General features: G+C 41.3%; 1 protein-coding gene across 1 annotated transcript in view; it reads left to right on the forward strand.

Moving 5' to 3' along the window:
- LOC311110164 (C-type lectin domain family 4 member E-like) overlaps window positions 1–27,018 on the forward strand; it is a gene marked incomplete at both ends in the record, with an annotated part of 56,457 nt that overhangs the window by 8,043 nt on the left and 21,396 nt on the right. Inside the window, one exon of the mRNA XM_084188719.1 lies at window positions 17,965–18,060. Within this exon, the coding sequence (XP_084044845.1) occupies window positions 17,965–18,060 (96 nt within the window). The remainder of the gene's footprint in view (window positions 1–17,964; window positions 18,061–27,018) is intronic.

Raw genomic sequence — 27,018 nt, forward strand, 5'->3', positions numbered from 1 at the left:
AGATATTACTGCACTGTCGGAGCTAGAAGCACAAGCATTTCACTACACCCGCTTTAACATCTGCTAAACACGTTTATGTGACGAATACAATTTGATTTGATTTGATTTGATTTAATATGTTACACCAAAAACACCTCCTCAGTCATTTCTTATCTGAAGAACTCAACAGCACTGTAGGCAGGATATATGCTTTGATTGAAACAAAATAGGCCTACAAGAAAGGCTAATAGTTATGTTAACACCATCTGGGTTGATTACCTCACAAAACAGTAATTCAAGAAGATCTAAATGCATATTCCCATGAAAATGATTGAGATGATTGGCATGACGTTTGGACATTTCACCAGTAAAATGTGAAGAATTATCATTCAAGATTGACAGTGATGTTTGCCTATTTTGAAATTAGGTATGCCTTACTTGGTGTTTTGAGGTTATTAAAACATACGTTTTTCTTGAGACAAACTTTGAGAAATTATGACATCATTCTTTTTTTTTTGCGCTCCATCACCTAAACAAAATATCACTACACCACTAGTTACAGTGGCTCCTAAAGACATGATTGACATCAGGAAAAGAGGGTAGACTATCAGCTAATCATTGATTTTGAAGATTGATGTTAATCTGCTAGTTAGCTAGCATTTTATTATTTACTGATTGTGATTAGTCTTCAATGCTCTTAAATAATAACTTCATAATATAGCCTAATGTTCATAATCTTCTAACTCATGATATATGGCTGGCTTGTGGCTTGTGTGGATATTTTAGTGGGCTATATAGTGGTTAGCTAGAGTCTAGACTACCTGTGTTCTTAATATGTAAAATCGGGATTTTGCCGCAACAAAAAGTGAGCATGAGAGGGGGGTGACCCGGGGAGAGAGGGGAGCTCCCCCCTCCTGGTCAATACCTTTTAGTTTTAAAGTTAATTTCCTGAAATGTTACACATTTTGCCATAAGGAGTAGAGAAAATGTTGCCGTGTAAAGCAAGCTTTCTGCTACTCTAACCATTTTACCATGGACTAGAGAGACATTTTTGCATTTTTAAAGCACATTTCCTGCAATTCTACACATTTTGTCAAGACTTATGACATGTTAATGATATATGAGTGAGAGTGACAAAATAAGTAAATGGGGAACCACGGGAAGCCAGGGCCCCTGGGCAGATATCCTATGTGACCGATTGGTATTCGGCCAAGATTACAAAGAGTTTAGATAGCTGGCTAGACTAACTGACAATCTAAAAATTGTTAGCTGACAAGGAGTGACTGACAAGGAGGGACTGACATAACAAGAGAAAAACTGCTGCCAAATTGCCCATTGTGTATTCCCATTGTGTATTCCCATTGTGTATTCACATTGTGTATTCTCTACTAAGTTGAGAACTCGACTGAGTGGTTGCTTTCTCCGATCTGTATTCAAACAGTTTTAAAGAGTTGTCATTTTTGGGATCTGTATTCAAAAAGTTGTAGTGACCTCCAAAGAAACTATTTCTTCCCCCGGAAAAATAGTTACTTTCCACAAAGTATAAGTAGTAAATCTAAAGATACAGTGGGGGAAAAAAGTATTTAGTCAGCCACCAATTGTGCAAGTTCTCCCACTTAAAAAGAAGAGAGAGGCCTGTAATTTTCATCATAGGTACACGTCAACTATGACAGACAAATTGAGAGAAAAAAATTCCAGAAAATCACATTGTAGGAATTTTTATGATTTTACTTGCAAATTATGGTGGAAAATAAGTATTTGGTCACCTACAAACAAGCAAGATTTCTGGCTCTCACAGACCTCTAACTTCTTATTTAAGAGGCTCCTCTGTCCTCCACTCGTTACCTGTATTAATGGCACCTGTTAGAAGTTGTTATCAGTATAAAAGACACCTGTCCAGAACCTCAAATAGTCACACTCTAAACTCCACTATGGCCAAGACCAAAGAGCTGTCAAAGGACACCAGAAACAAAATTGTAGACCTGCACCAGGCTGGGAAGACTGAATCTGCAATAGGTAAGCAGCTTGGTTTGAAGAAATCAACTGTGGGAGCAATTATTAGGAAATGGAAGACATACAAGACCACTGATAATCTCCCTCGATCTGGGGCTCCACGCAAGATCTCACCCCGTGGGGTCAAAATGATCACAAGAACGGTGAGCAAAAATCCCAGAACCACACGGGGGGACCTAGTGAATGACCTGCAGAGAGCTGGGACCAAAGTAACAAAGCCTACCATCAGTAACACACTACGCCGCCAGGGACTCAAATCCTGCAGTGCCAGACGTGTCCCCCTGCTTAAGCCAGTACATGTCCAGGCCCGTCTGAAGTTTGCTAGAGTGCATTTGGATGATACAGAAGAGGATTGGGAGAACGTCATATGGTCAGATGAAACCAAAATAGAACATTTTGGTAAAAACTCAACTCGTCGTGTTTGGAGGACAAAGAATTTTGAGTTTCATCCAAAGAACACCATACCTACTGTGAAGCATGGGGGTTTTTCTGGAAAGGGACCAGGACGACTGATCCGTGTAAAGGAAATAATTAATGGGGCCATGTATCGTGAGATTTTGAGTGAAAACCTCCTTCCATCAGCAAGGGCATTGAAGATGAAACGTGGCTGGGTCTTTCAGCATAACAATGATCCCAAACACACTGCCCGGGCAACGAAGGAGTGGCTTCGTAAGAAGCATTTCAAGGTCCTGGAGTGGCCTAGCCAGTCTCCAGATCTCAACCCCATAGAAAATCTTTGGAGGGAGTTGAAAGTCCGTGTTGCCCAGCGACAGCCCCAAAACATCACTGCTCTAGAGGAGATCTGCATAGAGGAATGGGCCAAAATACCAGCAACAGTGTGTGAAAACCTTGTAAAGACTTACAGAAAACGTTTGACCTGTGTCATTGCCAACAAAGGGTATATAACAAAGTATTGAGAAACTTTTGTTATTGACCAAATACTTATTTTCCACCATAATTTGCAAATAAATTCATTAAAAATCATACAATGTGATTTTCTGGATTTTTTTTCCTCATTTTGTCTGTCATAGTTGACGTGTACCTATGATGACAAATACAGGCCTCTCTCATCTTTTTAAGTGGGAGAACTTGCACAATTGGTGGCTGACTCAATACTTTTTTTCTCCACTGTATCTCAGGTCTGACACGCACACAGACACACACAAAGACAAATACTTACACATGACACAAAAGCACTGAAAAATGCTAATTAATAGTAAGTCCCAGTGGAAGTTTTTTATAATGATTTTACCTTGAATGTAAATATGCAAATAGGTGTATGTTTTCAGTGTATTTAGATGTATGAATGTAATTTTGTGCTTCTAACATGTTATACTGATATGGTAACCTCCTCTAAAACAGAATGGAGAAACAGTCCTCTTGTATATGGTCATGTACCAACCCCACCCCCTTCTTCGTGTGTTTGTGTGTTTTTGTGTGAGTGTGCGTGTGTGGGTATGTGTGCATGGTTACGTTGTGTATGTGTGTTCTCACATCAGAGTGTATCTCCTCAGGACCTGAGGATTCAGGGAGAAGACTCTACAGGATGGTTGCTGTGAGCTTTGGGATGCTGTGTGTTCTACAAGTCACTCTCAACATCTCCCTGAGACCAGTCTGTGAGTGTATTGTTATCTAATCCTTACACTATATCAGACTTTCACAAGGTCCCAAATTCAGATGAATGTTGTTATCTCAAATCAAATCAAATTTTAATTGGCCACATGCGCCGAATACAACAGGAGCAGACATCACAGTGAAATGCTTACTTACAGCCCTTAACCAACAGTGAATTTATTTGTAATAAAAAAAGTAAAATAAAACAACAACAAACAAGTGTTGAGAAAAAAAGAGCAGAAGTAAAATAAAATAACAGTAGGGAGGCTATATATACAGTGGGGTACATTTACATTACATTTTAGTCATTTAGCAGACGCTCTTATCCAGAGCGACTTACAGTTAGTGAATACATATATATATATATATATATATATATTTTTTTTTTTATACTGGCCCCCCGTGGGAATCGAACCCACAACCCTGGCGTTGCAAACGCCATGCTCTATCAACTGAGCTACATCCCTGCCGGCCATTCCCTCCCCTACCCTGGACAACGCTGGGCCAATTGTGCGCCGCCCATGAGTCTCCCGGTCGCGGCCGGCTGCGACAGAGCCTGGATTCGAACCAGGATCTCTAGTGGCACAGTTAGCACTGCGATGCAATGCCTTAGACCACTGCGCCACTCAGGTACCGGTGCAGAGTCAATGTGCGGGGGCACCGGCTAGTTGAGGTAGTTGAAGTAATATGTACATGTGGGTAGAGTTAAAGTGACTATGAATAAATAATTAACAGAGTAGCAGCAGCGTAAACAGATGGGGCGGGGTTTGGGGGTGCAAATAGTCCGGGTAGCCATGATTAGCTGTTCAGGAGTCTTATGGCTTGGGGGTAGAAGTTGTTGTGAAGTCTTTTGGACCTAGACTTGGCACTCCGGTACCGCATCCCGTGCGGTAGCAGAGAAAACAGTCTATGAGTAGGGTGGCAGGAGTCTTTGACAATTTTGAGGGCCTTCCTCTGACACCGCCTGGTATAGAGGTCCTGGATGGCAGGAAGCTTGGCCCCAGTGATGTACTGGGCTGTACGCACTACCCTCTGTAGTGCCTTGCGGTCGGAGGCCAAGCAGTTGCCATACTAGGCGGTGACGCAACCAGTCAGGATGCTCTCGATGGTGCAGCTGTATAATTTTTTGAGGATCTGAGGATCCATGCCAAATCTTTTCAGTCTCCTGAGGGGGAATAGGCTTTGTCGTGCCCTCTTCACGACTGTCTTGGCGTGTTTGGACCATGATAGTTCATTGGTGATGTGAACACCAAGGAACTTGAAGCTCTCAACCTGTTCCACTACAGCCCTGTCGATGAGAATGGGGGCGTGCTCAGTCCTCTTTTTATCCCTGTAGTCCACAATCATCTCCTTTGTCTTGGTCACGTTGAGGGAGAGGTTGTATTTCTGGCACCACACAGCCAGGTCTCTGACCTCCTCCCTATAGGCTATTTCATCATTGTCGGTGATCAGGCCTACCACTGTTGTGTCATCGGCAAACTTAATGATGGTGTTGGAGTCGTGCCTGGCCATGCAGTCATGGGTGAACAGGGAGAACAGGAGGGGACTGAGCACGCACCCCTGAGGGCCCCCCGTGTTGAGGATCAGTGTGGCAGATGTGTTGTTACCTACCCTTACCACCAGGGGGTGGCCCATCAGGAAGTCCAGGAACCAGATGCTGAGGGAGGTGTTTAGTCCCAGGATCCTTAACTTAGTGATGAGCTTTGAGGGCACTATGGTGTTGAATGCTGAGCTGTAGTCAATGAATAGCATTCTCACGTAGGTGTTCCTTTTGTCCAGGTGGGAAAGGGCAGTGTGGAGTGCAATAGAGATTGCATCATCTGTGGATGTGTTGGGGCGGTATGCAAATTGATGTGGGTCTAGGGTTTCTGGGATAATGGTGTTGATGTGAGCCATGACCACCCTTTCAAAGCACTTCATGGCTACAGACGTCAGTGCTACGGGTCCTTGGGCATGGGGACTATGGTGGTCTGCTTGAAATATGTTGGTATTACAGACTCAGTCAGGGACATGTTGAAAATGTCAGTGAAGACACATGCCAGTTGGTCAGCACATGCTCGGAGTACACGTCCTGGTAATCCGTCTGGCCCTGCGGCCTTGTGAATGTTGACCTGCTTAAAAGTCTTACTCACATCGGCTACGGAGAGCGTGATCACATAGTCATCCGGAACAGCTGGTGCTCTCATGCATGCTTCAGTGTTGCTTGCACAGTCCCTGTGTAACTAAATTCCTCCTCTGTTAGACATGTTCAAGGAACTAGCAAACCACATCCAAGATATTCTGTCCACTTTTAGCAGACTGTGTAGACCTTCAGTTTTTAACGCCTGTCACTTACAGTAGCAGTAAGAAATGACCTTTTCAACAGTAGCTATATGTATCAATCCTTTCTAGATAACAGAGGCATAGAAGATAAAACCAATGTGACTGCAGAGAGAGACCAGCTACAAACCAGTTACAGCACACTGACTAAAGAGAGAGACCAGCTACAGACCAGTTACAACACACTGAATAAAGAGAGAGACCAGCTACAGACGGGGTTACAACACACTGACTAAAGAGAGAGACCAGCTACAGAAGGAGAGAGATGATCTCATGAGAAAGTTCTCTATTCTGAGCATGGACGGCTTGTTCAATAGGGCGATATGGGCGACGCACTGCCAAACGGGAAAAGGAAGGGATTTTTTTTCTAATCAATTATATCACGGCAACAGCAGTTATCAGTGTTCACGTCTGATCTGCCAGCCACTAAATGTCAAATCAGGCTAAAGTCGTGCTTCAAATGGCCCCGCCCGTTTTTTGGGCGATTTCAGTCAGGTTGAAAATCGCCCAGAAGTCTCTCATAGCCTGTCATGTAAAATCTATTTTTTTCACATTTCAAAGCTTTCAATACATTCTCTATGGGTGTCTGTGTGCATGCACTTACGCGCTTTCGTCATACGTGACGTAACGTTGAACGTAACTAAGACAATGGCGGCTACCAGCGTCTATGTTGCGACCTGCAGTGTGGCGTTATTTTATGTTTTTAATTTGTAGACTTAGTTTACAAACATTCTGCAAACATTCTGCTTTGGACTGATCTTCGGTTTTGGACTGATCTTGTTGATCGTGTACATACCCGCTACGAACGGACTAAATAATGAAAACGCTGCTGGCAGCAATATCCCAATACAGCTGGGAGACTTGACTGGATGACAGAGTCCCGGACAGAGAGGTGGAGCCGGCCACCTTCACCCTGGTCAGAGCGGACCGCGATCCTGGTAAGAGAGCGACTCTGTACCCCGACATTGAACTGCTTTCTGTGTCATTGAACCTTACTATTGTTGATAAAACAAGTTTACTGGAGAACGGAGAAAAAGTAGAGACTTTTGGACAAGGTGGATAATTGTATAATATAAGGCAGTTTATTCAGAGGTAAAGATATCTGGAATCGCGTTCACGGACCCGTTCGTCAAACTCGTAGGGAGTTTATCAGAAGAGCCCCTAAACATTGTGTGCTGACATTTTATACAATAAAATGAAGTAGGTTGAATCTAGTAGTTCTGATCTTCTGATTGGTCCTGATGAGTTGGGCGATGTCACCTCCAGGCTAGTGTCACTGTTGCATTGGCTCTGAGTCGGGTTCTCTGTCTTCAGATGTTCAGCCTAAGAGAAGAGGATTTGTGTGTGTGTGTGTGTGTTTGTTATCAGTGTGTGTGTGTGTGTGTGTGTGTGTGTGTGTTTGTTATCAGTGATGATGTGTGTGTGTGTGTGTGTGTGTGTTTATCAGTGATGATGTGTGTGTGTGTGTGTGTGTGTGTGTGTGTGTGTGTGTGTGTGTGGGTGTGTGTGTGTGTGTCCTCAGGGCAAGAACTCGTGAGTTGGAAGAACTGAGAGACCTATGGCGTGGGTGTTATCCTTAGCCACCTGCTGACAAGGCTGACAAGATAGGACTCTTGTTCATTGTATTGAATACAAAGGCCCAACACAAAATGGGTCATGCACAAGATTTTAGTCAGACCAAGCTATAACATTATATATTTACTACGACAGTACATTCAACCAAAAGCTAATATAACAAAGGCATCAGAGATTATTTATAATCTGTCACAGAAACTGGAATCCATCTCCCCAGATCAGTCAATAAATGCTTCTGGTATTGACTTATATGCTGCCCCTGTCTTCATGTTGTTGCTGGACATATCTTTTTTTAAATGTGTGTAGGTCACCTAAATCATCAGAAAAATTGCCCCTCCTGAGAATTTTTTCAGGAGCCGCCACTGATTCTGAGTGAATTCAGCTAATCAATGATCATAACATCACATGCCTAATATGCAGTCAACTTGTGTTTGTATTCTTCAATAATAGGTGCAGATCATGAAGATCATACCTGTCCTGAAGGCTGGCAGAAGTTTGAATCCAGTTGTTACTTCATATCTACTGAGAAGAAATGCTGGAGGGAGAGCAGACAGGACTGTCTGGAGAGAGGAGCAGACCTGTTCATCGTAAACAGTGATAAGGAACAGGTGAGTGAATGAGTGAGTGAGTGAGTGAGTGTGTGAGAGCGAGAGAGAGAGAGAGAGAGAGAGAGAGAGAGAGAGAGAGAGAGAGAGAGAGAGAGAGAGAGAGAGAGAGAGAGAGAGAGAGAGAGAGAGAGAGAGAGAGAGAGAGAGAGACTGTATTAATAATGTTGTTTTCTGTCACAACAACAGACATTCATCAATAGGCTTCAAACAGTCAGTTATGTCTGGATTGGTCTGACTGACTCTGTTACTGAGGGGACCTGGAAATGGGTGGACGGCACACCACTGACCATCCCAAGGTAAGAGACTACTGCTCTATAATAACACTGACCACCCCAAGGTAAGAGACTACTGCTCTAATTACACTGACCAGAGTGTAAGGAGTAGGACTGATTCTCTGTGTTGTTCATACTCTAGGTTCTGAGAGAGTGGCCAGTCTAACTCTGTTGTTTCTACTGCAGCTATTGGGGGAGTGGAGAGCCTAATGGTGGTGTACGGGAGAATTGTGTGCTGTCCGCTCACAGGTCATCAGGCCAAGGAACATGGATGGACTATCCATGTTTATCTAACAGATACTGGATCTGTGAGATATAGTTATCTCTCGCTCTCTCGTAGTTATCATGTTGATGGTCGTGCTGAACGTCATGATGTCACCTACAGTGCCTTCAGAATGTATTCATACCCCTTGACTTTTTCCACATTTTGTTGTTTTACAGCATGAATTTAAAATGGATTAAATAGAGATTTTATTGTCACTGGCCTACACACAATAACCCATAATGTCAAAGTGGAAATATGTTTTTCTTTTTTTTATTACAAATTAATAAAAGATTTCAAGCTGAAATGTATTGAGTCAGTAAGTATTCAACCCCTTTGTTATGGCAAGCCTAAATAAGTTCAGGAGAAAACATTTGCTTAACCTTGACACATAATAAGTTGCATAGACTAACTCTGTGTTAAAAACTAGTGTTTAATTAACATGAACATCTTTGAATGAATACCTCATCTCTGTACCCCACATGTACGATTATCTGTAAGGTCCCTCTGTCGAGCAGTGAATTTCAAACACATATTCAACCACAAAGACCAGGGAGGTTATCCAATGCCTCACAAAGAAGGGCATTGATTGGTAGATGGGTAAGAAAATAAAATAAAGCAGGTATTAAATATCCCTTTGAGCATGGTGAAGTTATTAATTACACTTTGGGTGGTGTATCAATACCCACAGTCACTACAAAGATATAGGTGTCCTTCCTAACTCAGTTGCCGGAGAGAAAGAAAACCATGAGGCCAATGGTGACATTAAAACAGTTACAGAGTTGAATGTCTGTGAAAGGAGAAAACTGAGGATGAATCAACAACATTGTAGTTACTAAACTGATTGACAGAGTGAAAAGAAGGAAGCCTGTAGTGGCTAATAACAAATATTTCAAAACATGCATCCTGTTTGTAACACTAAAGTAATACTGCAAAAACTGTGGCAAAGCAATTAACTTTTGGTCCTGAATACAAAGTGTTATGTTTGTTATGTTTGGGGCAAATCCAATACAACACATTACAGAGTACCACTCTCCATATTTTCAAGCATAGTGGTGGCTGCATCATGTTATGGGTATGCTTGTAATCGTTAAGGAGTGGGGAGTTTTTCAGGATAAAAAAGAAACGGAATAGAGCTAAGCACAGGAAAAATCCTAGAGGAAAACCTCGTTCAGTCTGCGTTCCACAAGACACTGGGAGATGAATTCACCTATCAGCAAGACAATAACCTAAAACACAAGGCCAAATCTACACTGGAGTTGCTTACCAAGAAGACAGTCCATGAGTGGCCGAGTTACAGTTTTGACTTAAATCTACTTGAACATCTATGGCAAGACCTGAAAATGGTTGTCTAGCAATGATCAACCACCGATTTGACAGAGCTTGAAGAATTTTTAAAAGAATAATGGACAAATGTTGCACAATCCAGGTGGGGAAAGACTAACAGCTGTAATCACTGCCAAAAGTCCTTCTACAAAGTATTAACTCAGGGGTGTGAAAACTTATGTAAATTAGATATACGTATATTTCATTTTCAAAAAATTTGCTCAAATTTCTAAAAACATGATTTCACTTAGTCACTGTGGGGTACTGTGGGTAGAAGGGTGAGAGAAAAAAAATCTATTTATTCAATTTTAAATTCAGACTGTAACACAACAGCATTTTTTAGAAGTCAAGGTGTATGAATATTTTCAGAAGTCAGTGTTGTGGTTAAAGTGAGCTATGAACTCACCATAGTGGTTAAATAGGGTTATTAAAGACTCGCCAATGGTCTCTTTCTCAATTCATCTTTCCTCAATTCCTCCTCGCATCCTCTCTCTCTCTTCGCCTCCTTCTCAAAATACATTGGAGAATACAAGCCTTGAATACCCCTTTCCATAGTGGGGTCATAATAGTTTGTCGGTCAAACCGTTCGGACCCTACAGACGTTTTCGTGGGAAGACCGATTTTCGGGATGTCTCATGGTCTGACAAACACCGCTGTAGCTCTGCCACCTTCCACCGCAGATGCGGAAGGCTAACATAAGCGGATGCGGTGGATTGAGCCGCAGCCAATCTCTAAGTTAAACTGATGGATTTTGATGGGGATTTTTGTATTACGTTACTTAGATTGACGCACGGGTGCATAAGACTCTCAAGCTTTCTCTCTGTCACCCAGCATAAGTTGGAGGTAGCTGGAGTTGGATACATGGAATATCTAGTCCAGCCGAATGGGCCAGACAGCTCTCCCTCAGACACTTGCCTGGAAGCCACCAGCTCCATCACACTTCAGTAGCTTCTCTTTGTATGTTTGACATGGAGATTGGAGGAAACATTCCAGAGTGTACTAAGAAGCCAACATTAGAACTGAATATAGCAGGTCTGTTAGTGACCTCTACTGGTCAGGTCCTAACTTCCCAATAATGCTGGGCTCAACAGGCTTTCTGTCGGTCACCCACAGTGGTATAAAGTACTTAAGAAAAAATACTTTAAAATACTACTTAAGTAGATTTGGGGGGGGGGTTTGTACTTTACTATTTATATTTTTGACAACTTTTACTTCACTACATTCCTAAAGAAAATCATGTAATTTTTGCTCCATACATTTTCCCTGACTCCCAAAAGTACTTGTTTGGTTCAGGTCCATACTTCCCCATAATGCTGCCATTAACAGGCTTTCTGTCTGTCACCCAGCATAAGTTGGAGGTAGCTGGATTTGGATACATGGCATTTCTACGGCAGAATCACATCAGTATGCAAATACACCCAAACTCTGGATAGATTGGCTAGACCAATGAGGCCACACCTCTGAACTCACCTTAACACAGCTCACCTTTGCTACCATATCAACTGTGCAGAGTGACATGTCCTAAAATAATTATAAAATCATCATGAAAATTAATATTTATTTTCCATTATGTGATTGATCACTTCAATACCAGCAATAACTTGAACCAGATTGTTCTGGACCAGCTACAGACCAGTTAAAACACCCTGACTAAAGAGAGAGACCAGCTACAGACAGAGAGATTTTCTTAGTGGGAGTCTTACAAATCTCAGTGAGTAAAGCTACAGGAATAAATGATAATGTCATTAATCACACACACCTGATCATAAATCTGTATTCTTTCTTTAAGTGTACAGTGTGATAAGTTGAAGGCAATTAATGTGTTCATCTTGCAGAACAACCTTGTCCTAACAGCTGGCAGAACTTTACTGCAGCTGTTACTTCCCCACTACTGAGACTAAAACCTGGGAGGAGAGCAGACAGACTACTAAGCTATATGGAATTTCTTAAAGAAGGTCATACCAAAAATCATTTTGCTATTTGATTTTGAATTTTAAGACCCCTTGAAGTATAAAAAAAATATATGTAAAAAATATTTAATAAAAAATGTGTTTTGGCCTTACTGCTATTAGCCTATACAGTGGGGGGGGGGGAGTATTTAGTCAGGCACCAATTGTGCAACTTCTCCCACTTAAAAAGATGAGAGAGGCCTGTAATTTTCATCATAGGTACACAGACAAATTGAGAATTTTTTTTCCAGAAAATCACATTGTAGGATTTTTAATGAATTTATTTGCAAATTATGGTGGAAAATAAGTATATGGTCACCTACAAACAAGCAAGATTTCCGTCTCTCACAGACCTGTAACCTCTTCTTTAAGAGGCTCCTCTGTCCTCCACTCGTTACCTGTATTAATGACAACTGTTTGAACTTTTTATCAGTATAAAAGACACCTGTCCACAACCTCAAACAGTCACACTCCAAACTCCACTATGGCCAAGACCAAAGAGCTGTCAAAGGACACCAGAAACAAAATTGTAGACCTGCACCAGGCTGGGGAGACTGAATCTGCAATAGATAAGCAGCTTGGTTTGAAGAAATCAACTGTGGGAGCAATTATTAGGAAATGGAAGACATACAAGACCACTGATAATCTCCCTCGATCTGGGGCTCCATGCAAGATCTCACCCTGTGGGGTCAAAATGATCACAAGAACGTTGAGCAAAAATCCCAGAACCACACGGGGGACCTAGTGAATGACCTGCAGAGAGCTGGGACCAAAGTAACAAAGTCTACCATCAGTAACACACTACGCCGCCAGGGACTCAAATCCTGCAGTGCCAGACATGTCCCCCTGCTTAAGCCAGTACATGTCCAGGCCCGTCTGAAGTTTGCTAGAGTGCATTTGGATGATCCAGAAGACGATTGGGAGAATGTCATATGGTCAGATGAAACCAAAATAGCACTTTTTGGTAAAAACTCAACTCGTCGTGTTTGGATGACAAAGAATGCTGAGTTGCATCCAAAGAACACCATACCTACTGTGAAGCATGGGGGTGGAAACATCATGCTTTGGGGCTGTTTTTCTTTAAAGGGACCAGGACGACTGATCCGTGTAAAGGAAATAATTAATGGGGCCATGTATCGTGAGATTTTGAGTGAAAACCTCCTTCCATCAGCAAGGGCATTGAAGATGAAACGTGGCTGGGTCTTTCAGCATGACAATGATCCCAAACACACCGCCCGGGCAACGAAGGAGTGGCTTCGTAAGAAGCATTTGAAGGTCCTGGAGTGGGCTAGCCAGTCTCCAGATCTCAACCCCATAGAAAATCTTGGAGGGAGTTGAAAGTCTGTGTTGCCCAGCGACAGCCCCAAAACATCACTAATCTAGAGAAGATCTGCATGGAGGAATGGGCCAAAATACCAGCAACAGTGTGTGAAAACCTTGGGAAGACTTACAGAAAACGTTTGACCTTTGTCATTGCCAACAAAGGGTATATAACAAAGTATTGAGAAACTTTTGTTATTGACCGAATACTTATTTTCCACCATAATTTGCAAATAAATTCATTAAAAATCCTACAATGTGATTTTCTGAATTTTTTTCCCTCATTTTGTCTGTCATAGTTGACGTGTACCTATGATGAAAATTACAGGCCTCTCACATCTTTTTAAGTGGGAGAACTTGCACAATTGGTGGCTGACTAAATATTTATTTTCCCCCACTGTACATTGAATAACAGATTCACTACATGGAACAATACATAGTCCCCAAATCTAAAGTTTTTTCTGAAGTGTCTGAGAGATATCAGAAAGATCAGGAGTTATATTGTTGATGTATTTTTTGTACAGTCTAAGCCCTGTCTAAGCCGGTGGGAGGAGCTATAGGAGGACAGGATCATTGTAATGGCTGGAATGGTATTAAAGGCACGGAGTCAAACATGTGGTTTCCATATGTTTGATGCGTTTGATACTATACCATTAATTCCATTGCAGCCATTACAATGAGCCCAACCTCCTATCGCTCTTCCCACCAGCCCCCACTGGTGATGTTGTACTAAAAGATAGGGTGGAAATATGAACTTGTTGTCATAATACATGTGAAGGGTTTTAATTCTTCTTTCTATTCTCTTAAATCTGTCAAACTGAAACTATGGCGATCTTGTCACAACTTCTGCTTTTGGTGAAATTCCCCTGTAAACCAAGTTTAAATACAGCATAAATACAAAAAAAAAAACTGTGGTCATCGGTGGCCGGTCACACTGTGTGGTGACGTTTCCCCTAGGTACAGATCTAGGATCAGCTTTCCCTCCCCCAATCTTAACCTTAACTATTTGTGGTGGAAATGCAAAATTGACCCAAGACAAAGAAAAATTGTGTCACTACAGTAAGTCACATAGACGCAAGGCTGGGGGTGCTGTAAACTCAGTAAGGATATATGTAGTTTATATGTCAATTAACAGGATCCCAATTTATGTTAGCAGATCTAAAATTGGGACCCTGTGAATTCAGATATACATCATATAGCATGTTATAGAGTCATATCATGTATTATATTATCAAACTAAGGCTGGTGGGAGTCACGTGGTGGCCAGTGTTTCCAATCCACTGTGGTTGACTGATAAATAGTTTCACTACCATAAGTCACACAGAGGCAGTACAGTCCAGGGAGAAAACAGGTACAGACGTACATTAGAGCTGAGGTTAGAAGTAGAAGTTACTGTATTTGACCACAAGTGTGTTAAGATGTCAGAGGGAGTCTATGAAATCCCAGATGGATTTGAAGACAACAAACCTAATGCAATGAAGAACACGGACATTGCTGGCCAATTATATGGCAACGTAAGAGCCTTCAAGCCCAGTCCAAGAGATAGCGTTGTTGCTCAACATTCAGATAAGATTGCACACTCACACAGACACACTGTGCGAGCTCCGACACAATTTTGCTGTTTTGTGATTCTTTATTTTCATTAAATGTATCCACTATCATTTCTTATGATAGACAACTTTTGAACATCAGATCGGGAGTTAGTACCCTCAATTCCAGCTTCAACGTTGACTCATCTGCCCTGGGCTCTTTATGGAATTCCGACCCAATTTTCAGGGAATCCAAGAGGAAACGCCGGTGATACAGAGGCAAGAGAGGGGGAGTCCTGGAGGGATTAAGGCAAAGGGAAAACCGGCCACCTCTTCCCTCCATTCAGTCACTTTATAATAAGATGGATGACCACCAATGGCGGATTTGCTCCCAACGGGTCTCAGGTAACTGCAATATTCTCTGCTTTTTCTGAAACATGGCTTTCAGACAAGATACCCCTCTTAAGGAGTTTTCAGCCGTTGTCGTAACTGTTGTATACATTCAAGATTGACAGAGGTGAAGCTGAGGAGAGGATTGTGGATATCTACATAAGTGCAGACACCCTGAGAGACGGTGAGACCATCACCAAGACACACACACACAAGCACATAGACTCACGTAAACGTATATTTGATGTGTCCACAGAGCCTGATAGCTCAGGGTAGAAATGTCCTTTAGGGAAGAGATCCTCCAGAGTTGCTGCAGTGTGTCTGGTGCTGCTCTGTGTTCTCCTACTGGCTGGGATCATAAGCCTGTCTGTCTACTGTGAGTTTCTGTCCAGGTTCATGGCTTATCACCTAGTTGTGAGAAGTGCTGGTTACTAGGCCTATTTACCTGGTGTTTTAGCTAGTAACTATGTGTAGAGAATCAGCTATTAAAGACTACCAGAACCCACTCGATTCTCCAATTACATTGAATGAACTACAGGACAAAATACAAACCCTCCAACCCAAAAAGGCCTGTGGTCTTGATGGTATCCTAAATAAAATGATAAAATATACAGACAACAAATTCCAATTGGCTATACTTAAACTCTTAAACATCATTCTCAGCTCTGGCATCTTTCCCAATATTTGGAGCAAAGGACTGATCACCCCAATCCACAAAAGTGGAGACAAATTTGACCCCAATAAATACCGTGGGATATGTGACAACAGCAACCTTGGGAAAATCCTCTCCATTATCATTAACAACAGACTCGTACATTTCCTCAGTGAAAACAATGTACTGAGTAAATGTCAAATTGGCTTTTTACCAAATTGCCGTACGACAGACCACAACTCAGAGAATCCGTCCTACTCCTTACACTGTGGTCAGTGTTATTAGAGCAGTAGTCTCTTACCTTGGGGTGGTCAGTGGGGTGCCGTCCACCCATTTCCAGGTCCCCTCAGTAACAAAGTCAATCAGATCAATCCAGACATAACTGACTGATTCAATCCCATTGATAAATGTCTGTTTTGACAGAAAACGACATTGTTAATATAGTCTCCACTTCTATTCTCTCTCTCTATCTCTCTCTCTAACCAATAGGTGACAACATCACTTAACAACTCAGCAGAGAGAGAGAGAGAGAGATAATATATAATATTTATTGTTCATTTCACTTGTGTTTACTATCTGCTTCACTTGCTTTGGCAATGTTAACATACGTTTCCCATGAGAGATGCAATGCTACATTATGAATTATAAATCTTAACATAAAAAAAAAAAAAATAACTTTATAAAGAGGAAAAAATAAACCACAGAACAGAATGAACAAGGGGGATGAACAGGGTGTTACCAAAAACTGTCTGGTCTAAAATATGTGTCCCAAATGGTACCCTATTTCCCTATGTAGTGCACTGTATAGAGATTAGGGTGCCATTTGAGACACATCTCAAGAGTCTCCTTCTTATTGGTGGAAGAGCCTTGAAACATCCTGACACCTACAGCCTTCTTATTGGTGGATAGAGCCTTGAAACATCCAGCTGTTGGACACAGACAGAGAACAGAGAAGTACAGAGTTTAGACACATCAGACTAACTACTGCTCAGTCAGTTAGAAAGGTAATCATACAGTAAGTTAATACTATAAGTAAAAGTATGTTAGAATCATAGATATTACAATAAGAGGTCAGACATACTGAATTAGTTGTTTAATTGATTGATTGGGGTAATCATTGATATATTCGGTACAGTTAGTTAAGGTGGCCAACTATGTCAACAAACAAGTTATTGAATTAAACAAGAGGAATGAAGAAAACCGGAACAGAGCAATGAGGAGCTTGAAGACTGAGACCCTTCGCTCAGGTATGAACTAAGAATTATCTATCGTGTAAGCACTCTCAAATTCATAGACAGAGCTATGTATGCTCAGTGTAAGCTTGTTTTACTCTGGAATTGTAAATAATGGAATTGTACAAACTTTATATTGCCTTAAAGCTACAGTACATTTTTTGGGCGACCCAACCAAATTCACATACATGTTATATAGATCTTTCATCCCCATCCAAAGCAAGTCTAAGAAGTGGTAGATCTGTTCTATGTGTGCTATTTCTATGCTTCCCTTTATGAAGTTTCATTTTTGCGTCTTTTACTTTAGGTTTTGTACAGCAACTTCAAACAGCTGAATATACAATATTTATTTTACACAATGACTGCTTGTTTTTTCACATAACATATTAGAATTTTAGCAACCAGGAAATGGCGGAGCAATTTCTGCATAGAGCATCTTTAAATGGTTAAAACAATCATTTTGAGCTCATGGATGGGCAGTCCTTGCATACATAGCTCTGTCTATGAATTTGAGAGTGATGACTTTTCTCCACTCAGTGTGTATTTTGGGTCCTGATGGGGTTATTTATAAGTTACATACTTCAAGAATGAATGGGTAAATATCATACATTTCAAAATCCTAAAAATGTATGCAGCAATCGCAGATAGCCTCTTTAAATCATGAGACAGCTATATTGTGTAATTTTGGTAATGTCATCATACAGTAGCTTCCTGTTTATCAGATTTGAGATGACCACACTCTTGAGCAAACTGGTGCTGCCAACCCACATTTGGGGTAAAACCAATGAGACATTGGAAATGTTAGGTTATCAGAATTAGTTAAGGTTTTGTGGGATGATGTGTGTTCTGTTTTAATCTAAATCATTATTGATGATGGTGTGTGTGTGTGTGTGTGTGTGTGTGTGTGTGTGTGTTCCTCTGCAGATGGAAAACCAAGACTCTACAACCTGGCTGCCGTGTGTTTTGGAGTCCTGTGTGTTCTACAAGTCACTCTCAACATCTCCCTGAGGCTGGCTTTCTGTGAGTGAGTCTGAGTCCCAAATGAGACCCTATTAGCGCAGTACTTTTGACAGTGCACTATATAGGGAATAGGGTGCCATTTGGGACCCTATTCCATTTGGGACCTTATTCCATTTGGGACCCTGTTACGTGTGACGTATTTTTCTTTCTCCCCATTTTTCCTTTGTAGTGTGTTTGTGTGTTCTGGGCATTACAGGTGTGCTGAGTTGCGGCTGACGATGGTGGGCATGGCTTCGGTCCGGAGTCCTGGCAGCTGTCGCTGATTGACGAGAGTATACCTGTTTGCCATGTGAGCTCGAAGAAAAGAGGGGAGAGGACACTTGTTGTTTGGCTGTTTGGTGGTGTTAATTTATCTTTGTTTGTGTTCCAGCCTGTCCTCCTGATGTACTCCACCCTACCTGGGTCCTGGAGAAGGGAAAGGTAGATCTGCCCATGGGTGTACATTCCCACGTAGATAACCCATTGTTTTATACACTAGGTTAGCCGGGCGGGTGTCACCCTTGTATTTTTTTGGTAAACAGTTTAAATTATACAGTACAAAGAAATGTGCGCTCTGTTTACAATGGTCTATTCCTAGACTGTGCATGAGTTTCAGTAAAAATACTTTACAGTATTACTTAAGTTGTTTTTTTGCGTATCTGTACTTTACTGTTTATATTTTTTACAAATAACTTTTTCTTCACTACATTCCTAAAGAACATAATGTACTCGTTACATTTTGAATGCTTTGCAGGACAGAAAAATGGTCCAATTCACGCACTTATCAAGAGAACTTCCATTCCTGGTCATCCCTACTGCCTCTGATCTGGCAGTAGTGTTGGAGTGTGCCCATGGCTATCCATAAATATATTTTATAAACAAGAAAATGGTGCCGTCTTGTTTGCTTAATATAAGATATTTGAAATGATTTATAATTTTGATACTTATATACAGTACCAGTCAAAGTTTGGACACACCTACTAATTCCAGGGTCTTTCTCTATTTTTACTATTTTCTACATTGTAGAATAATAGTGAAGACATCAAAACTATGAAATAACACATATAGAATCATGTAGTAACCAAAAAAGTGTTAAACAAATGAAAATATATTTTATATTTGAGATTCTTCAAAGTAGCCACCCTTTGCCTTGATGACAGCTTTGCACTGTGCACCAAGTCAGAACCGTAGGATAAATAAAGGGGGCATATACAGAGGGGAAAAAAAGTATTTAGTCAGCCACCAATTGTGCAAGTTCTCCCACTTAAAAAGATGAGAGAGGCCTGTAATTTTCATCATAGGTACACGTCAACTATGAAAGACAAATTGAGAAAAAAATTTCCAGAAAATCACATTGTAGGATTTTTTATGAATTTATTTGCAAATTATGGTGGAAAATAAGTATTTGGTCACCTACAAACAAGCAAGTTTTCTGGCTCTCACAGACCTGTAACTTCTTATTTAAAAGGCTCCTCTGTCCTCCACTTGTTACCTGCATTAATGGCACCTGTTTCAACTTGTTATCAGTATAAAAGACACCTGTCCACAACCTCAAACAGTCAAACTCCAAACTCCACTATGGCCAAGACCAAAGAGCTGTCAAAGGACACCAGAAACAAAATTGTAGAGCTGCACCAGGCTGGGAAGACTGAATCTGCAATAGGTAAGCAGCTTGGTTTGAAGAAATCAACTGTGGGAGCAATTATTAGGAAATGGAAGACATACAAGACCACTGATAATCTCCCTCGATCTGGGGCTCCACGCAAGATCTCACCCCGTAGGGTCAAAATGATCACAAGAACGGTGAGCAAAAATCCCAGAACCACACGGGGGGACCTAGTGAATGACCTGCAGAGAGCTGGGACCAAAGTAACAAAGCCTACCATCAGTAACACACTACGCCGCCAGGGACTCAAATCCTGCAGTGCCAGACGTGTCCCCCTGCTTAAGCCAGTACATGTCCAGGCCTGTCTGAAGTTTGCTAGAGTGCATTTGGATGATCCAGAAGAGGATTGGGAGAATGTCATATGGTCAGATGAAACCAAAATATAACTTTTTGGTAAAAACTCAACTCGTCGTGTTTGGAGGACAAAGAATGCTGAGTTGCATCCAAAGAACACCATACCTACTGTGAAGCAAGGGGGTGGAAACATCATGCTTTGGGGCTGTTTTTCTGCAAAGGGACCAGGACGACTGATCCGTGTAAAGGAAAGAATGAATGGGGCCATGTATCGTGAGATTTTGAGTGAAACCCTCCTTCCATCAGCAAGGGCATTGAAGATGAAACATGGCTGGGTCTTTCAGCATGACAATGATCCCAAACACACCGCCCGGGCAACAAAGGAGTGGCTTCGTAAGAAGCATTTCAAGGTCCTGGAGTGGCCTAGCCAGTCTCCAGATCTCAACCCCATAGAAAATCTTTGGAGGGAGTTGAAAGTCCGTGTTTCCCAGCGACAGCCCCAAAACATCACTGCTCTAGAGGAGATATGCATGGAGGAATGGGCCAAAATACCAGCAACAGTGTGTGAAAACCTTGTGAAGACTTACAGAAAACGTTTGACCTGTGTCATTGCCAACAAAGGGTATATAACAAAGTATTGAGAAACTTTTGTTATTGACCAAATACTTATTTTCCACCATAATTTGCAAATAAATTCATTAAAAATCCTACAATGTGATTTTCTGAATTTTTTTCCCTCATTTTGTCTGTCATAGTTGACGTGTACCTATGATGAAAATTACAGGCCTCTCTCATCTTTTTAAGTGGGAGAACTTGCACAATTGGTGGCTGACTAAATACTTTTTTTCCCCACTGTAAGCAGACAATGACAGCTCTTACAATATTTGATGATGACATTTCTCTAAAACAGGCTATAGGCTACATGTGCACCACCAAGTCAGAACATTTGCCTAAGTTCTGAGAGGGAAAGGGACCAAATTATTAGGGTGAAGCATATGGGTTACAAACAGCTTACTACACAACATATACTTAGTATTACTTTTTTAGCTACGGTATACATATCTCCCTGGCATATTACATCATTTATGCAGCAGCATAGAATACATTTTTGGACTCACCTTGTTGTGCTGTGTTCACTTGAACAGGAAGGTGGCGTGGAGGTCCTTCTTGTGGGCAAATTTTGTCATCAAACTTTGTCATCAAAGTCTTGCATTCTCTGGAGTTATAATAATAATAATATGCCATTTAGCAGACGCTTTTATCCAAAGCGACTTACAGTCATGCATGCATACATTTTTTTTGTGTATGGGTGGTCCCGGGGATCGAACCCACTACCTTGGCGTTACAAGCGCCGTGCTCTACCAGCTGAGCTACAGAGGACCATTATGGTTATGTTGGTTTCCAGACAACTGGGAACTTTGAAAAAAACAAGGTCGAATCATGACGTCAGTGATCTTCAGGTCGGAGCTCTAGAAAGAGGCCAGACTTCCCGACTTGGAATTCTGAGTTGGATGACCATTCAAAATGTATTTTTCCAGTCGGAGCTAGTTTATTTCAGTTCCCAGTTCTCTTGAACTCACTGAAGTCTGAGATTTCCCAGTTCAGAGTTTCCAGTTGTTTTGAACGCGGAAGAAGTCATGCTGGATTTACAGCATGGCCAATGTATTCAACCCTTTCTTGCCCATGGTGTTGCATGGGAATGTTTATCCTTTTAAGCTTGGAAAAAAGAGACCCTTAACCCCAGACTTGGACCACATACCGTCTCCACTGAATAGCAGGCTAGTATTGCTTTGCAACGCTTGCAGTTAGCCACTGATTCCTTCCAAACCACTCATTGTTGAATTTGCGATTTCCAACTTGTTGTGTAATGTTTATGTCCAATGGCCGATGAGCACCGATATGTTTTATCTGTAATTTCTCTTCATATGACAAGGATTGAAAAGGATTTGCCAGTAGATTGTCGACTTGATTGATGATGACTGCTTGTCTAGCTTGCTAGCTAAGATTTTGAAAGTATGATGTTGACATGATCAGTCCAATCAATGCTATGGTAGATTTAACGTGATTTGACTTTATTTTATCTGTTAGCTCCCCTTGTAGATTTTGCAGGGACGTAGTGTCCCCATGAGTGACAGAACACTGAGCCAATCACAGCACAACTAGAGAACATTACCAACCCCTACGCGCTGTGTTTTGTCTGGCTGTCCCACCACCACACAAAGCACTAAGCTAGGCTGAAACACCTGCATGTTGGAGCTGCCTTAGTCAATAAAGCAAAAAAGAGACCATGTTTGTATGCGGATTTATTAAGTCAAAGAGTATTTTTTTTACATTGTTTGCAAACTGATATGTGACACGTATTAATGCCAAAATAACATACTAAACAGGTGGGGCTTTAAACAGGTGGGGCTTTACCCAACCTGCCCTGAATGATGGGTCTCCACTGAACACAGTTAGTGTAGACTCTAGCTAACCACCATATAGCCTACTAAAATATCCACACAAGCCACTAGCCAGCCAGCCATATATCAAGAGTTAGAAGATTATAAATATGGTCCTGCTTTAAATGACGTGCAGCTTATAAAGCCTTTATAAAGCCTTCATAAACACTACATAAATGTGTGACAAATCATCTAGAACCATACATCCTGCTTTATAAAGGGTTCATAAATGTGGCATTACCATGTGACATAACCACCAATGTCAAAAGTGACCTAACCCTAAAATATGACACAAACCTGTGCTTTATAAAGTGTGTTATAAGCATTGTTTAATAAAGGCTTTATAAATCATATTAAATTGAGGCGTCACAAAGCATGTACATTTTATATATTGTTTTACTCTAAAACATATCTAGGATGGCCCAACTTCTTTCCCTCTTGTGTGCATAGTCAATATTGGACCTGACTTCAACTTCCCCCAAAATGCTCTGCTGCAGGATGGCACACTCTCTAAAGTGCAGTCATGCACCCAAAATTCAGTTTCCTCTGTTTTGTTTTTCCAGGTTTCAGATTTCTCCAAAATTGTTTCAGATTTTCCCCCAGTTTTCACACTTATTTAATAGAAAAACAACAACATTTGATTTTCTGTGTTAACAATTATGCTTAAACAACGTCAGGGGACGACTTTTGAGTTCTGGGAAAAATCGAAGAAACTTAGATCTTTGACTGTTGTTTTCCATTAATTCAGTGCACATGCCCTGCACTGTTGTTTGGTTAGCAGTGATTCTTTAGTGCTGTAAGCGCACATGTGATGAGTTTGCAAATCAAACGCCCACTTGTGGTGCCACTGGAGAGTGAGAAAACTAGTAAGTTAACCTTAAATTAATTTGTAGTAGTTTAGTGTGAAGTTAGATTACATAGCTACATCAATCGTTATTTCAAATAATTTTGGTGACTTCACAGCAATTGCTAGCAAGCAGACTCAGCTATATAAAAATCCCCCTAGATACAGCCACGTCTTATAGTCACGTCATGAGATTTGTAATTGAAAGAGGAATATAATAATACGGATCTAATGGAGTTTCCCATGTCCCCATTTAGAGTATTTCTGGCGCAGCACAGAAATGACCTTATCCAGATGGTGTGACAAAGGCATTTCCTAACAGACCTGCTAACTTTCTTTGTTGTTACTTTGAAGGTTGGAACCAACATGCAGTACCTCCAGCAGCCAGAGAGGCAAGAACCATTCATCCGCCAGCTCAGGAACAAGCTACCCTATTCACAGCCATGTGTAATGTTCAATGTAACTGCATTGCTGGACTTTTTGAAACTTAATGTATTGATAATGTTTTATAAATGTACAAATAAAATAAAATGTATGGTTTAATCATTTCTTTAATGTTTATTTGTTTTAGCTGTGGTGCTTGCCTACGGAGCTGTGAGGGGAACGGCACCTCCGTACCTTCAGGCTCTGATCAGTCCCTACACCAAAACGAGGGCATTGCGTTCATCCACCTCTGGCCTGCTGGCTCCCCTACCTCTGCTGAAGCACAGTTCCCGCTCAGCCCAGTCAAAACTGTTCGCTGCTCTGGCACCCCAATGGTGGAACAAGCTCCCTCACGACGGCAGGACAGCAGAGTCACTCACCACCTTCCGGAGACATTTGAAACCCCACCTCTTTAAGGAACACATGGGATAGGATAAAGTTATCCTTCTACCCCCCTCCCCCCTTACCCCAACCCACCCCCCCAAATAAATAAATAATAATAATAATAATAATTGTAAAGTGGTTATCCCACTGGCTATAAGGTGAATGCACCAATTTGTAAGTCGCTCTGGATAAGAGCATCTGCTAAATGACGTAAATGTAATGTAAAATTTGATAATTCTTTAAGTATTAATACATTTGTGTTCACATCATTCAGCCTTTATGTATGTGTTATGAATGACAAATGGGGTCTGACTTGATAATAAGTACAGCGTCATATGATACATGGCATTTGCGTATGTTATAAATGACCTAAGGGGTTTGACTTTAAATTAAGTACAGCATCATGCGATATAGAGACTTTATGGATGTGTTATGAATGACCGAAGGTGTCTCACTCCAAACTAAGTATTGGAGCGAAAACCTACAGGAGGGTAGCTCTCCAGGAACAGGCTTGGGCAACCCTGCAGTAGGGTGTGAGAGGTATTTAAATGGCTTGATGGACCTGCAAAGCTTGTGTTTGTGTGTTTGTGTTTGTGTTTGTGTTTGTGTGTGTGTGTGTGTGTGTGTGTGTGTGTGTGTGTGTGTGTGTGTGTGTGTGTGTGTGTGTGTGTGTGTGTGTGTGTGTGTGTGTGTGTGTGTGTGTGTGTGTGTGTGTGTGTGTGTGTGAGAACCAAACTGATTTGGAGTAGGGCTGAGCTCCTGTGTAGCTCAGTTGGTAGAGCATGGCGTTTGCAACGCCAGGGTTTTGGGTTTGATTCCCACGGGGGGCCAGTATGAAAATGTATGCATTAACTTACTGAAAGTCGCTCTGGATAAGAGCGTCTGCTAAATGACTAAAATGTAAACAAAATGTAATAGTGGTAACATTTCAGCGGGGGAGTGGATGAATGTGTCAAAGAGCTGAATGGGCCCAGCACTGCGTGGTATGGCTTGTTGTATTGTTAAAATGTGATTTTAAAATGAACACTAACTAATGTGTCACGATCGTCTAGAACAGGAGACCAAGGCGCAGCGTTGCGAGTGAACATAGTATATTTATTAAATGCTCACACGAGCAAAACAAATAGACAACGAATCCGTGACGTCTGTGGTACAACACGCACACACACGAACAAAATCCCACAACCCGAAAGGAAAACAGATAGATTAAATATGGCTCCCAATCAGAGACAAACAGCCGACAGCTGACACTCGTTTGCCTCTGATTGGGAGTCACACCGGCAAACATAGAAAATAAACCACCTAGAACACCCACCAGAGAAACAGAAAACATAGAATGCACACACCCTGGTTCAACATAATGAGTCCCCGAACCAGGGTGTGACATAATGAAGCCAAGTTTCATGCGTTGGTCCACCAAAACTGTCAAGCATTTGGGCGGAAGTGTCTGGGAACGAGATTAGATGTAATGTGAAAACATATCACCCTTTATAAAGCACATATTTATATCATATTTGACAGTGGGTTATGTCACATTTGACTTGGGTGATTATGTCACACAGTTATGCCACGTTTATGAACCCTTTGTAAAGCATGACATATGCTTATAGATGCTTATAACACATTTATGTAGTGCTTATGAAGGCACTATGAAGGGTTTATGAAGCCTTTATAAGCTGAACGTTTATGAAAGCAAGGTCAGGCTATATTATGAAGTTATTATTTAAGAGCGTTGAAGATTAATCACAATCAGTGAAAACAATATTGTTTTAGCTGACTAGCATATTTACTTCATCAACATTAATGATCAACTGATAGTCCATCCTCTTTTGCCAATGTCAATCATGTATTTTGGAGGCACTGTAACCAGTGGTGTAGTGATATTTGTTTAGGCAAGGGAGCACACTTTTTTTTTTTATGGACGTCATCATTTCTCAATCAAAGTTTGTACTGGCAGATGTCACCTATTGAATATCATTATAGAATATGCACAAATTGCATCCTCCGATTGCAAAATCTGCCTCTATCCATATTGTCTCAAGAAAGTGTTCTGTTTTTTATACCTTCCTACACCGAGTTAGGCATACCTAATTTAAATATAGGCAAACATCAATGGCAATCTTGAATGATAATTCTTCACGTTTTACTGGTGAAATGTCCAAACATCATGCCAATCATCTCAATCATTTTCATGGGAATAGGCATTTAGATCTTGTCAAATAGTTTTTCTGTTTATAAGACCAACACAACTGCAGAGCTAGACCAGCTACAGACCAGCTATAACAACCTGACTAAAGAGAGAGGCCAGCTCAAACCAGTTACAACACCCTGACTAAAGAGAGAAACCAGCCACAGACCAGATATAACACCCTGACAAGGGGCGGTGTGTTCATTAGGGCGATATGGGCGACGCACTGCCAAACGGGAAAAGGAAGGCATTTTTTTTCTAATCAATTATATCAAGGCAACAGTAGTTATCAGTGTTCTAATCTAGACGTCTGATCTGCCACTAAATGTCCAATCAGGCTAAAGTCGTGCTTCAAATGGCCCCGCACCTTTTGGGGCGATTTCAGTCAGGTTGAAAATCGCCCCAGAAGTCTCTCATAGACTCTCATGTAAAATATTTTTTTTTCAAATATCAGAGCTTTCCATACAATCTCTATGGGTTCCGGGAGGGCTTGCACTTACGCGCTTTCGTCATACGTAACATAACCATGAACGTAACTAAGAAAAGAGCGGGTAGCAGCGTCAATCAATTCACGTACTACTGTCAAGATGGCTAGCGTTCAGTGCAACTCGATTGTCTCTTTGAAATAAGTTCCTTTTTGTCGGCGAACAAATCAAGATAAATTGGCAACGAAACAATTAGGACCTCCCAGACCAAATTTAATAATTCAACAGGTTTCTACTAAAGGGGGAAAGTCCTA

This window comes from Coregonus lavaretus, assembly GCF_964263955.1.
Source record: "Coregonus lavaretus genome assembly, contig: SUPER_35_unloc_2, whole genome shotgun sequence".
Classification (NCBI taxonomy): Eukaryota; Metazoa; Chordata; class Actinopteri; order Salmoniformes; family Salmonidae; genus Coregonus; species Coregonus lavaretus.